At 36.8% G+C, this 12,391-nt stretch overlaps 3 protein-coding genes across 5 annotated transcripts; all 3 read left to right on the forward strand.

Annotated features, from left to right (window-relative positions):
• Positions 1-683: 683 nt before the first annotated feature.
• On the forward strand, positions 684-2,982 carry LOC130506302 (F-box/LRR-repeat protein At3g60040-like). Its single transcript, XM_057000931.1, has 4 exons — positions 684-835; positions 1,302-2,246; positions 2,314-2,466; positions 2,570-2,982. Exons 2-4 carry the CDS (start codon positions 1,332-1,334, stop codon positions 2,828-2,830), a joined length of 1,329 nt encoding a protein of 442 aa, XP_056856911.1. The 5' UTR covers positions 684-835; positions 1,302-1,331; the 3' UTR covers positions 2,831-2,982.
• A 1,285-nt stretch (positions 2,983-4,267) lies between these two features.
• On the forward strand, positions 4,268-6,437 carry LOC108860074 (uncharacterized). 2 transcript variants are annotated; one of them, XM_018633986.2, is made up of 7 exons: positions 4,268-4,411; positions 4,500-5,204; positions 5,296-5,376; positions 5,469-5,582; positions 5,660-5,728; positions 5,811-5,987; positions 6,069-6,437. In XM_018633986.2, exons 1-7 carry the CDS (start codon positions 4,409-4,411, stop codon positions 6,216-6,218), a joined length of 1,299 nt encoding a protein of 432 aa, XP_018489488.1. In that variant the 5' UTR covers positions 4,268-4,408; the 3' UTR covers positions 6,219-6,437. The 2 variants fall into 2 exon arrangements, with proteins under 2 accessions (XP_018489488.1, XP_018489489.1); XM_018633987.2 differs by having other exon boundaries at positions 5,811-5,900.
• A 2,278-nt stretch (positions 6,438-8,715) lies between these two features.
• On the forward strand, positions 8,716-11,272 carry LOC108860073 (serine/threonine-protein kinase BSK6-like). 2 transcript variants are annotated; one of them, XM_018633980.2, is made up of 10 exons: positions 8,716-8,791; positions 8,874-9,094; positions 9,465-9,600; positions 9,704-9,837; positions 9,942-10,047; positions 10,123-10,208; positions 10,333-10,572; positions 10,629-10,775; positions 10,847-10,960; positions 11,038-11,272. In XM_018633980.2, the coding sequence occupies exons 1-10, from the start codon at positions 8,716-8,718 to the stop codon at positions 11,266-11,268; spliced, it is 1,491 nt and encodes a 496-aa protein (XP_018489482.1). In that variant the 3' UTR covers positions 11,269-11,272. The 2 variants fall into 2 exon arrangements, with proteins under 2 accessions (XP_018489482.1, XP_018489485.1); XM_018633983.2 differs by having other exon boundaries at positions 10,333-10,554.
• The last annotated feature ends 1,119 nt before the right edge of the window (positions 11,273-12,391 follow it).

Here is a 12,391-nt window from a genome sequence, read left to right on the forward strand (position 1 = left end):
TTATCATCTAAAAAGAATATCTTTCAATCATAAATAAAATTAGTTGCAAAAATATATAGTGAAAATATTTCTACTATATATATGAAAGCTTTCAAGAAATTAACGAAATAATGAATATATGTATTTTAATACATAAATTTCATATATAAATAATTTGATATTCTATTAAAAACTTAAAGATCATAACCAATAACTTATCATGATATTTAGTCGGTAATTGTAAAATGATTAGGCCCGCTTGAGCGGGCACAACAACTAGTTTGAAAAAAAGAAAAAAGAGAGTTAAGACCACGGACCACCCCACGTGTCACTAATGGTAATGAATGCAGTTCTCTGACAATTTGACTTTCAAAGTAGGTTTCAGATTATTAGATTTGAGATTTTCTTTTTATTCGTTACCTTTTTGGGTTAGCAATTTATAGTTGATTTTTTTTTTTATAAAATACCTTTTTGTAAAATCTTTAGCAGTTTCCAAAACGATTTCTAAATTTTATAAATATCAAATATGAAAATAATTTAGTTTAAAAAAATGAAAATATTCTTAATAAACTCCTTTTGTGGTCGATAAATCTTTATTCAGCTTTAATAAGATATATCTAAGATATTAAATATCAAATATAAAATTGGCAATTTTTTCAAAAAAAAATAATATAAAATTGACAAAAAGAAGATTCGAATTAACTTTTTTTTTCAATTATTATTAATCTTTTACCTTTATCTTCTTGTCTTCCCTAACATCTCATCTTTGACGGTAGGTAGATCTGAAACGAAGAATCCCTTTATCATCATCTGTTTGACGTCCTCCGCCGGTTCGTATTCAATTCAAAACGAAAAGGTTGAAGCTATAAACCCTCTTTTAGTTTGGTTTTGTTCTTTTCCATTGTGGAGTACCATTGATGTGAATTGTACAACTTCTCTGTGTTCTATGTTTTCTCCATGTTGGTTTACTCTGTTTTCTCCATCATATGGTAGTTTACTCTGTTTCTTACAATCGCTCAAAGTGTCATTCTTTTGAGCTTCCAATCTCTTATAGATAGTTTGAGTTTGATGTAACTTTTGAAAGTGGAGACTTGTTCTTTCTTTATGGAAGCCAACAAGTTCACTCTGTTTTCTCCAACTGGTTTACTCTGTTTTCTCCATATTGTTTACTCTGTTTCTTACAAGCTTTCAAAGTGTCATTCTTTTGAGCTTTGATGAAACTGTTGTAGCTCGAATCCATCAAGCTTTTAATCCCTTGCACCTTTTTTATCATCTATGGTCTTTGTTCCTCATATTTTGAGAGCTCACTTCATATGTTTCAGGCAGAAGGAGGCTGGGTTGTGAGTGTCTATATGGAAGCCAACAGTGAGTTGAGAGATGCAATCAGCTGGCTTCCTGACGAGGTCCTGGGAAAGATCTTGTCCTTACTTCCAACCAAACTTGCTGCTTCAACATCTGTTCTTGCTAAAAAGTGGAGGAATGTGTTTAGATTAGTGCACACTCTTGATTTCGATGATTCTGATTTGGTGAAACCTGAAGAGGGTAAAGAAGAGTGGCCCGTGATCCGGGAGAGCTTCAGGAATTTTGTGGACAGAACACTGGCTTTGCAATGCGGTTCTCCTATCAATAACTTCTCTCTCAAGTTTCGCATTCACGACGTGGACGTGAAGAGGGAAATGGCTCATGCGTCCGGCTGGATATGTAATGCACTAGAGCGTGGTGTTTTGGAGATGAGCCTGAGTTTCAAAAGGAAGTATAAACACCTTTTTCTACCCTCTGAGCTCTTAACGAGCAAGACGCTGGTTAAGCTGTCACTGGGAACACAAATTTATCTTGGGGAGTTTCCTCCAAATGTGTCTCTTCCAGCGCTCAAGAGTCTCTTCATCGACACTATTGTTTTTGGACGTGACGATCTGTGTGGTGTGCTTCTTCGTGGATGTCCATTGCTGGAGGAGTTATATGTACGTCACCGCGAGTGTGAAGGAGCCCCATTCTACATATCTAATCCGACCATTAAGAAGCTATCAGTTTACTATGAGTTTCAGTTTGCAAGGTGGGATGGTATGACACTTGACGCCCCAAGTCTTGTGTCCCTTAACTACCGCGATTTTGCGTTAGAGGAGTACACATATGTGAACTTGGCTTCCCTTGTGGAAGCTAGGCTAGATATTCGTTACTCTAAAACGATCAAAGATCCGGATCTGTCGGGTCTCATTATAGGGATAAGCAACGTCGAGATCCTGCATCTTTCTCCCGCTTCTGCTGATGTAAGTAGTCTTCTTTGTGTTTTTTTTTTTCACTTGAGACCAGTTCTTATATGTGGGTGTGTTTCAGGTGATTTCTCGATGTGTTGAAGATGGACGACTAGTTTTACCGGTGTTCAAGAATCTAGTTAACTTATCTTTTGGGAGTTACAACGAACAAAATTGGAAACTGCTGCCATATCTGCTTAAGCAGTCTCCAAAGGTTGAAACACTGATCATCCAGGTATATATATATTTTTTTACTAATAAGCAAAACACTCTATATTATCTTATCTATAGAGAGAGAGACTTGTACTTAGTCGTTGCATGCATGCATGCTCCTCCAGGGTCTGGAAGATGGTGGTTACACAGGCAATGTTACTATTGGTCAGTTCCAAGTCAAGGAGCTGCATGTTGTTGGTTATAAAGGAACTGCTAAAGAGCTTCTACACTTGAAGAGTTTGCTTGCGGGAACTGAATGCATCCCACGAGTGCGAGTGGTGTTCCCTGAAGATGTTGTGGTCGATGCTGCCACAATTTTTCAAACCCGTAGGGATCTTTTTACCCTTGTTGGAGTTGTTTCTACCGAAATCGTATATTTCGACTAGACCATTGCTACTACCCTTTTTCTTCTTTTTTTATGTGTAACATTTAAACTTATTATTATTTGCTACTCTTTGTCTTTTATGTTTTTTACGGTTTTATTTGATGTTTTAATTTTATAAACACATAAAACAATAAAAATATTTTTTTATATTAATTTTTCGATTTTCAGTATATATCGGTGATTATTAGTAATAATAATCTATTTTCTTACATAATTTTTGATTGGTATTTCTATTCAGTCATCATGGTATTTTGAATAGTATATTAATATATTTATTTTCTAATAATACTTTATTTTTAATTATTTTAAAAATAATATTAATTGTAGTTAATTGAAACATATAGAACTGTAAAGTCTCTAAATTGTGTATATTGGGGGTTCTAATGGATGGAGGTGGTCTAAGCATCCACCAACCTATATAGTCCGATCCAAAAACACTCATCGTACAAAATGTATCACAAATCAGCCAAACACGTTTGCAAATAATCTTTGAGTATCCACTATCGGTGTCGCCTATAAATTTATTCATATCATTATTGAGAGCATGGTATAACACTTGAATGATGATACATAGATGATAGATCAGTTCATTTTCAATTCAAACGTGAACTTTGACAGGGTACTTTGAAATGTTACTTCCTTTCAATTCAAAATTATTAATTCCAAATTCATCCTTAACCTACAAATGGAAGACACAAACGACATTCTCTAATTAGTTGAATAACTCGGCAAGTGTATAACAGGTGTTAAACCGACCATACAATTATGTAACGTTGGTCTACGAAACACATCAATAACCATGATCGGAGAACAAAACTAACATTATATAGTTACGTTTAATACAATATTCAATGATTAAACCAAATCTACAAATGAAAGCATTTAACCGGCCATGCAAATAATTTGAATGTTACTAATACGATCTTGGGGAAGATTCTTTAGTTATAATAAATGATTGTTCTAAAAATTGAACATATTAATTCTTAATATTCCGAATGAAGTGTATATACACCAAATATTTCCAAAATGTTTAAGATCTTTGTTTGAATTTACAGACCATATAAATTTTGTTTTGGAAAAGAATAAACTGTGTGGTAAATATTAAAACATACTAATTTGTCAGATTCATAAACTCAAGATTGATAGAGACAACCACAGTTGCATATAAGAGCTGGACGTTCCTAGATTGGAGTGTTAATTAAATTTGGTTTATTATAATGAATTTTTGTGGTTTGGTTTACTCTTATCGGTTCAGTTTTTTATTTTATTTCGCATCCCTTCTTTTTTTTTTTAATTGTAAAATGACAAAATTACAAGATTTTGTGTTTCCAATAAAAGGGAACATTAAGTTCAAATTAAACCACCACCGGTTAACCTAATTCCAAAGCGGTATATATATATATATATATTTTTTTTTTTTTAAAAGCGGTATATATTGCAACTCTCGAGAAACAAAAACCAAGAAAATCAAAATCAATTGAACTTTCGCTCGCTCTCCGTCGTCTCTCCGACTTGGTCACTCTGGTAGCTTTCCATTCTTCGCTCGAATCATCATCACTCTGGATTCTTCACTTGCATCATGGTGAGTAGTTTTGATTTGGATCGCATCTGTTTCTGTTTCTTTTTTGGCGAGATCTGATTTTCAATCGCGATCTCAATTTTTTTTGCAGTCGAGTGTTGATAACATCTTCGCTCCAGAGAGGATTAGCATACAGTGCTATCTTTGGCGCTGTGAGATACCGGTTCACGACTATTGCTCAGACTCCCATCGTGAGCTTGCCGTAAACGGAGAAGGAATCGGAAACGCAATCACTTTCATCGATGGGAAGAAAGATCCAGAAATCTTTGAGATGTCTCGAAAGATTTTGTTGTCAAAGAGGCGAAGAAAACATTGTGGTGTCCCTCATGTAGCTGCAAGCGATATTTGCAGTAACCCGTGGGAACAGGGGAGAGTCTTTTGGAGGGAGCTTGAACCTGATGAAACCAAAAGATCATGGCTTTTTATCTCTGAAAAAGATCCCGAGGGTTTTGGAATCATGTGGCTACCGGTTCACCGTCCCATAGACCTTCCAGGTGGATGCGTTTGTCAGAAGTACTGGCTACAACCTGATTACATCCAAGCGAGTGGCTCCTTTCGCCTGCTGAGGATAACGGATTGCTTTGAGCGTTTCAACAAAGCTGTCTACTGGCTTAACTTTATGTATCATAACAAGGTGGCTGATAAAGGTAAAGCAGTTACTGTGGGGGTATCATCCGAGGGGAAGCCTGCCAAACGCCAACATATGGACCCTACCCACATTGGCCTCCCAAAGGTGCTTCAGATGGACCCGAATTACCACCCTCCTCGTGGATCAACATCCCTTAAGCTCAATCAGGTTTTTTTTTTCTTTTGTTTAATGGTTTTTGTATTGGTGGCCTTTAATTATATTATTATTATTATTACTCTTGATGAATGTTTGGTTATAGGTTCAAACGGTGCCTATGATGGGATATGGCAAGCTTGTTCATACCCTTGATGGAAGCTATGTTTTGGTTAAAGGGAAGGTGGTACGTACAAGCTTCTCATTCATGTACATGTTTTGCATATATTTACAAGCTTCTCATTTTCCTGATTACTCTTGATGAATGTTTGGTTATAGGCTCAAACGCTGCCAGTGGAGGTCATCATATCTCATCTCTTGGGTATATTTGAGAAAGCTCGAGCAAAGAAATTGGAGGAGTATTTGGCTCAGGCGTCCCCTGAGTTTCTGATAGTCAGTGTCTTTTGTCTTTTCTCTCCTGCCTTTTTCAAAGAAAATGATGTATATTTTTGCATTGTGTGGTTTTGTAGGAGATGCTGGAGCTATGTGACAATCGGATGGTACTGTTTGACAAGGATAAGCGCAAGAAAGCCGAGCAAGTTCAGAAGCTTCTCTCACTTGTTGATTCCATCTCTAGAAACTGCAATAAGTAAAGGATGCTTATTATCATTGCTTTCTCAGGAGCTACTTGACCAGAATAAGGAGATGCTGGAGCTATGTGACAATCGAATGCTACTGTTTGAGAAGGATAAGCGCAAGAAAGCCGTGCAAGTTCAGAAGCTTCTCTCACTTGTTGATTCCATCTCTAGAAACTGCAATGGAAAACCGTTTGCAGATGAATTGTTCCATGAGCTTCAGGTGAAACCGTTGGTTTTATTAACAGTGTCTTCCTTTAATCTCTTTTGAAGTAGAGGATGCTTATTATCATTGCTTTCTCAGGAGCTACTTGACCAGAATAAGGAGGTTGAAGCGCTCAAGGGTTACGATACGATGCAGCAGGTGTACTTTCGTAAGCAAGTGGGGAACAAGGAGGGAGAGGTGAACGACAATGAGAGTGGGAAGGAGAAACAGGTCAGTGTGGCAGACTGATGGGGAAGAAGGGAGCAAAGCCGAGGTTGAAAATAGAGACTTTTCAAGTTGGGATCTTTTATATTTTCGCTATGGATAAGAGGAATAAGAGTCATGAGTTTTCCATGCTTGTACATAAGAACGCTATGAGACCTCTGTGATATTTCCTTTTGTAATCATTCCTGTACTTTGGATCCTTTTCTATTTGGATTTACACAAGGCAGGTATTGTTCAGTAAAAGGGGTGTGTTGTTCTTATACAAGAGTGACGAGAGAGAGAATGAGAGATTACAATAACAAACTTAACAGGTTATTCAAAGGATGAGATATATGGGTTTCAAGAAGCAAATAGAGATACCGACAGCCTTAACCGCATCACAGAGATGGTAACTCTACTTAATTATAAGTCTTTAATAGTGTTAATCTCTCATCTTCCTAAATGTTGTTTCATGTTAGCCGCAAAATATGTTAGGTTGTTTAACAGAGTTTCAACTTAGCTACAAGTTAACGTTGAAAGCATTGTGTAGCTATGCAAAATGTCCTGATGTATACCTTGATTTGTTACATGTTATTAGTGTGGTGCATGTATTCAATGTATGAGTTTTTGCTCCAAGACTTTTGGGTCATGGCTTAGTGATATACAAAAGAATACTTAGGACTTTTGGTCCAAAACTTTGGGATTATGTGCTTTGACTCAGTGATGATGATCTCTTTGAGTCCGTAGTACTTGGTCTTCTAAAACTCTTGTCAATCTGCTTATTTTGTGATGGTCTTTGTATTGTACGGTTGGCTTGTGTAACAAGTTTTGAGTTTCTTTCTTTTTGTCGCGTTCATTTTTTATTCACAGAGACATGCACAAACATTAAAGAAGCACAAAAACACAAAAAACTACTGCAAACACTGAAATTGTCATTACTAGAAAAAATGTCACAGTGTAATTAACAAAACAACTTGAACATGTCCAAAGAATGACAGAAAAATAGTTGAAAAACAAAAGCCAACTCACTCGTCCCCCGGGAAACACACCGCTTATTGAGCTTCCTCTACTTCTTCTAAGTGGTCACACGTGGACACGTGGTCAGTTCTCTTCTTCTTCTACTTCTTCAATGGTTTTCTCCTTCTTTTTTTATAATCTGTAATTAGGCTTTGCTCAACTGGACTTAAACCAGATGTGATGATCCAAGTACAAGGCCAAACCTGCCATCTGCATAAGTATAACTAATCAAATACAATAATACTGAGTCAAATTTTCTCATTTGGCTTGTCACTCATAGCATCACTATTGTTTTCATCATCATGCATCAAGTCTCCGTTGTTGTCAAGAAGTGGATATCTAGAAACACTCTTTTGCAAAAGCCTCTGAGACAACTTGTCTTGCTCAGCTTCATGCCATTGTCGGTGGCCAGAAACACTCTTTTGCTCGTGCCCAAGTTCTGTTACGGTGCAAGAATTGATGTCACAGCTGAAAAATGAAAACGTGGTGAGCCTAAGATGTGCAGCAGCGTATCTCCAAATGAGTGAAAACTATAGAGATGCAAATCTCATCTACCTCACCGGCGAGAGTTTCCTCAATGACAACGTTTTCGCAAATTGGGATGATTCAATCAAAGCCTTGGAGAGTTGCGACTTGCGAGCAAAACCTTATACCTCTCGCTGAAGAACTTCACATTGTCGCTTGGTGCGTCGCTTTTTTTTTTTTTTGATATCAAGGCTTCTTATGCAGACGACACAAGTTTGTTCAATTGGCCAATCTGCATATCAGTAACTAAGAATGCTAAACGTTGGTTTAGACGGCGATTTTTAAGTTGACTAAAAAATGTATCTTATATGGCTTAGTGAATATAAGTTTGTGATTTATTTGGATTAACGAGAGAAGTTTGTATTTTTTTGGAGAATATGTGAAAGTTTGGTATATAAATGCCATTTTTCTCAATTTCAATTAATTTCAGCATATAATTAACCTAAACGAGCGTCCCATTATGAAATATAGAGTTTCTATATGGTTGACAAAAAAAAAAAAGAGTTTCTATATGTTTTCTTTTTGCAAGGCATGAGCAAAATATACTAAAACGATTTGATATGGGAATTGTTTACAAAATTACAGTATGGATGATGATTATGATATATGGATATCACACTCCCCAATCTCGAAAATCTGTGGTAAAACCTACGAAAATAAATTGTTTAAATGAGATTTTCTTCTGTTTATAATTAAATTCTAAGACTAAGTGATGATACATTTGAAAATGGAGACGAAATTCAACAAATATCCTATGTTCGTCCTTTGCCAGTCATGAGAAAACTAAATTATTTATAATATAGCAAGATTCTGTTGACATTTTTCGTATCTTAAATAATATAAATCAACGTTGATATTTTCAGAACTAGTATTATAAAAAAAAAGATCGGTGCTGTATACAGTATTTATAGAAAAAAGAAATAAGTATATAAATTATTCCCGGTGGCGCGCGGGAGTTTCACCAAGCGCACTTCAAAAGTTTAAGTCTACATTGCCGGCGATGGGTTGCATTTGCTTTAAACCTTTGCAATCTTCGTCATCTTTGTCTAATAAATCCACCCTCATCGACCAACGAGGTTAAATCTCCTCTTATACATATGCGTTGATGATGATCGAGAAACTAACGTTTATTGTTCTTTTTTTTTTCATTCTCAGCAGAGAATAACGATGACAATGACGGAAGCTCATGTCCTAGTTTTCGAGAGTTCAGTTTGGAACAGCTGAGAGTCGCTACAGACGGATTCTCCGCTGGGAACATCGTGTCGGAGCACAACGAGAAGGTTCCTAACATCGTCTACAAAGGGAGGCTCAAGGACGGCCGAAAGATCGCCGTAAAGCGGTTTCAGAGGCTTTCTTGGCCCGACTCTTCCAAGTTTATCGTTCGTCCTTAACCTATCTATACATACTACTGTTTGCTTTAGTTGATATGATTCTGCATAAGATTTCTCTGGTGCTTTTTTAAGGCCTGAGATTTACTGGGTCAAACAATCACGTACGGATTAAGAACATATTGATCTACATGTTTTAGATAATTACCTAAAATAAGGCAGATGATTTGTTTGGCTGTGTCCAGAACCGGCTCTGGAGGTTTAGTCTTGGCTTCATTTCTTTCCACTATATTTGACTTTTCTAGAAACATCTACTGAATGTGGCATTTTTCTATGTTCTGAACCTCTGTTGCATGGGGACTTGGTAGAGGACTGATATTGAGCTGAGCTTACTGAATATGGCTTTTGTTTTTGCTTTCAGGAAGCAGCACAAGCAGTGGGGAGGTGTAGGAGTGAGTATATGGCCAATTTGATCGGTTGTTGCTCAAATGGTCACGAGAGGCTTCTCGTTGCTGAGTATATGCCCAATGGAACACTTGCAAAGCATCTTTTTCACTGTGAGAGATCTATCTCCAATCGGCATTAACTTTACCATATATATATAAGGAGTTTCATTTGAGTCTAATTAACAACTGTAAAAAATGGTTTTTAATTTGTCAGGGGAGAAACGACCAATGAAATGGGAAATGAGGTTGAAGGTTGCGTTACATACTGCGAGAGCCTTGGACTATTGTAATAATAAAGGACTACACTTGTACCATGATCTTAACACATACAGAATATTGTTTGATAAGGTTAAAATTAAAGACTACACCTCAAAAAAAAAACTTTATTTCCCTGGTTTGCAAAAACAATAATCATTATCATGACTCATTGACTCATGTAAGTGTTGCAACAGGTTGGGAATCCAAGGCTGTCTTGCTTCGGTCTCATGAAGAGTAGCAGAGAGGGGAGGAGCTACAGCACGAACTTGGCATTTGCTCCACCTGAATATTTGCGTCTAGGTATAGAAAAGAGAAAGCTTGTAGACTTCTTTACCTAAAACATTCATCAAACTTTATGTGTCACTACTTTACTAGGTATTGTAATGCCAGAGAGTGTCATATTCAGCTTTGGGACTTTGTTACTGGATCTTATGAGTGGCAGACATATTCCACCGAACCATGTAACTCTCTCTCTTCTTACTCTGTGTGTCAAATCTTTTGGAAGTGAATTGGTTCTTCTTTTTTAAGTAGACTGATTAGTATAACTACAAACTCATGATTTTATAGCTAATTTTGTAATTCCAGGCACTTGATATGTTCCGTGGCAAAAACTATTTGGTGCTAATGGACTCAGCTCTGGATGGCCAGTACTCTGATGAGGACAGGACAGAACTAATCCACCTAGCTTCCCGCTGTTTGCGTTTTGAACCAGACGAGAGGCCAAGCATAAAGTTTCTTCTGATGGCTCTTTCAAGACTTGAAAAAGGAGAAGAGTTATTCCCAAACATCAAAGTGGACAAAAACCCTGTAAGTGTTTCTTCAAAGGTTCCAGAACTTTTTCAGTCTTTCCTATGTATCCATGAAACTTAATAATATGACAGACTCTACCATACACTAAACCTGCAACAAAGAAGAAGCCATTGCGCTTGACTCCTTTTGGAGAAGCATGCTGGAGAGTGGATCTAAGTGGCATACACGAACTACTGGAGAAACTCGGATATGGAGAGGATGTAGTGGTCACAAACGAGGTATAGAGAAACATAATCTCTTGATACCTCTCAATATCTCATTCTGAGGATCTTACAAAAATATATTGCAGTTCTCATTTGAAATGTGGACGGGTCGAATGCAAGAGAATACAGATTACAAGAAGCATGGTGATGCAGCATTTCGTGCTAAGGATTTTGAAACCGCAATAGAATTCTACACAGAGGTATCCATTGAAAATAATCAAGAAACCTTAATATACATTTTATTTTATAAAGATAACGAAATGAATTTTATAAACAGTTCATGAGCGGAGCATCAGTGGTATCACCAACAGTTTTAACAAGACGGTGTCTATGTTACCTAATGTGCGATATGTTTAGTGAGGCTTTAACCGATGCAATGCAAGCTCAGCTTGCATCTCCAGAGGGTTCAACCGCTCTCCACTTGCAAGCCGCTTGTCTCTTAAAGCTTGGGATGGTAGCTGAAGCTAAAGAGGCACTTAGACATGGCTCTTCTCTTGAAGCTTTTTAGAGTTACAACAACAACAAAACCAAGATTAGTATAGCTTCCTTCTCTCTACATACGTGTTTAGAAATGTCAACACATTACACATAGCATGTATACTTGTTTGTTTCATTTGAGAGAATCTCTTTGATGTACCAATCAAATTTTTGTGTGCTAAAACAAGATAGTGTTTCACACTAATTAGTAGGCTTGTTCCTAAGTCATGATACAAAGGTCAACACTCAAACTCATAAGTATAGAAAAAAACTATTTCTACTAAGTCATGATACAAAGCGATTGTATTCATCGTTCTATCAAATCCAGAATCTTCCGGGACAAAGTTTCTGGTGGATAGATTGGTCGTTAGCATTTGAAAGTCCATGCATCGACGACTTAGAGTGGCGTTCCAGTGGTTCTTGATAGCGTTATCTGTTCTTCCTGGGAGGAGCTTAGCGATTACAGACCATTTGTTTCCGTGGATGCCATGTGCTGTGATGATAGCCTGATCCTCTACCTCTTTATAAACATAAAAATAAGACAAAAGAAGTGTTACTGATGAAATGCTATTGAACCAGAGAATAAAATTTGACACTAAAATAACACAAAACTTGCGGATAATCAACTACAAACAAACGAAAACTATAGCCAACCAAAGTTACTATCCTCAAATAAACCTAACTCAGAAACAAAGATCCAAAGGTTACTCTTTTCCAGGTTTATTCAGTTCACACTAAAACGGACTAGTGATTCCGCAGATCACAATACAGTATAGCATACAAGAAATCACAAGAATAAATGTTCCTCCTTTCGAACTCAAAAACAGTGATCCAAAGTTTACTCTTTTCCAGATTTTTTTTTCAGTTCACACTGAAACGGATTAGTAATTCCGCAGATCACATTACAGTTGCATTTCACAAGCTATTAGTTTATATATCTATACTAGTACAAGCAACCAGAAGGATCAAAGATTACTCTTTTTCAAACTAATAACAAACAGTTACTCCAAAAAACAAACAGTTCACAAGCTTTCGAGTGTTGTTTACTCTTTCACACTCTACAGTTACATTTACTTTATTACCCTTATCATTAAGTCTGTCTTATCTTCCCGGGGATATTTAAGTAATTTACGTAAGCGATCAGTTTCGGCTAT

This window comes from Raphanus sativus, unplaced genomic scaffold, assembly GCF_000801105.2.
Source record: "Raphanus sativus cultivar WK10039 unplaced genomic scaffold, ASM80110v3 Scaffold3091, whole genome shotgun sequence".
Taxonomy (NCBI): Eukaryota; Viridiplantae; Streptophyta; class Magnoliopsida; order Brassicales; family Brassicaceae; genus Raphanus; species Raphanus sativus.

Coding starts and splice junctions, on each gene's coding strand:
- LOC130506302 (XM_057000931.1), top strand. CDS start 1,332: ATGGAAGCCAACAGTGAGTTGAGAGATGCAATCAGCTGGCTTCCTGAC. Junction 2,247..2,313: donor TTTCTCCCGCTTCTGCTGAT/GTAAGTAGTCTT, acceptor GGTGTGTTTCAG/GTGATTTCTCGATGTGTTGA. Junction 2,467..2,569: donor TTGAAACACTGATCATCCAG/GTATATATATAT, acceptor ATGCTCCTCCAG/GGTCTGGAAGATGGTGGTTA.
- LOC108860074 (XM_018633986.2), top strand. Junction 5,729..5,810: donor AGCGCAAGAAAGCCGAGCAA/GTTCAGAAGCTT, acceptor TTGCTTTCTCAG/GAGCTACTTGACCAGAATAA. Junction 5,988..6,068: donor AATTGTTCCATGAGCTTCAG/GTGAAACCGTTG, acceptor TTGCTTTCTCAG/GAGCTACTTGACCAGAATAA.
- LOC108860073 (XM_018633980.2), top strand. CDS start 8,716: ATGGGTTGCATTTGCTTTAAACCTTTGCAATCTTCGTCATCTTTGTCT. Junction 9,601..9,703: donor TGCAAAGCATCTTTTTCACT/GTGAGAGATCTA, acceptor TTAATTTGTCAG/GGGAGAAACGACCAATGAAA. Junction 10,048..10,122: donor ACCTGAATATTTGCGTCTAG/GTATAGAAAAGA, acceptor CTACTTTACTAG/GTATTGTAATGCCAGAGAGT.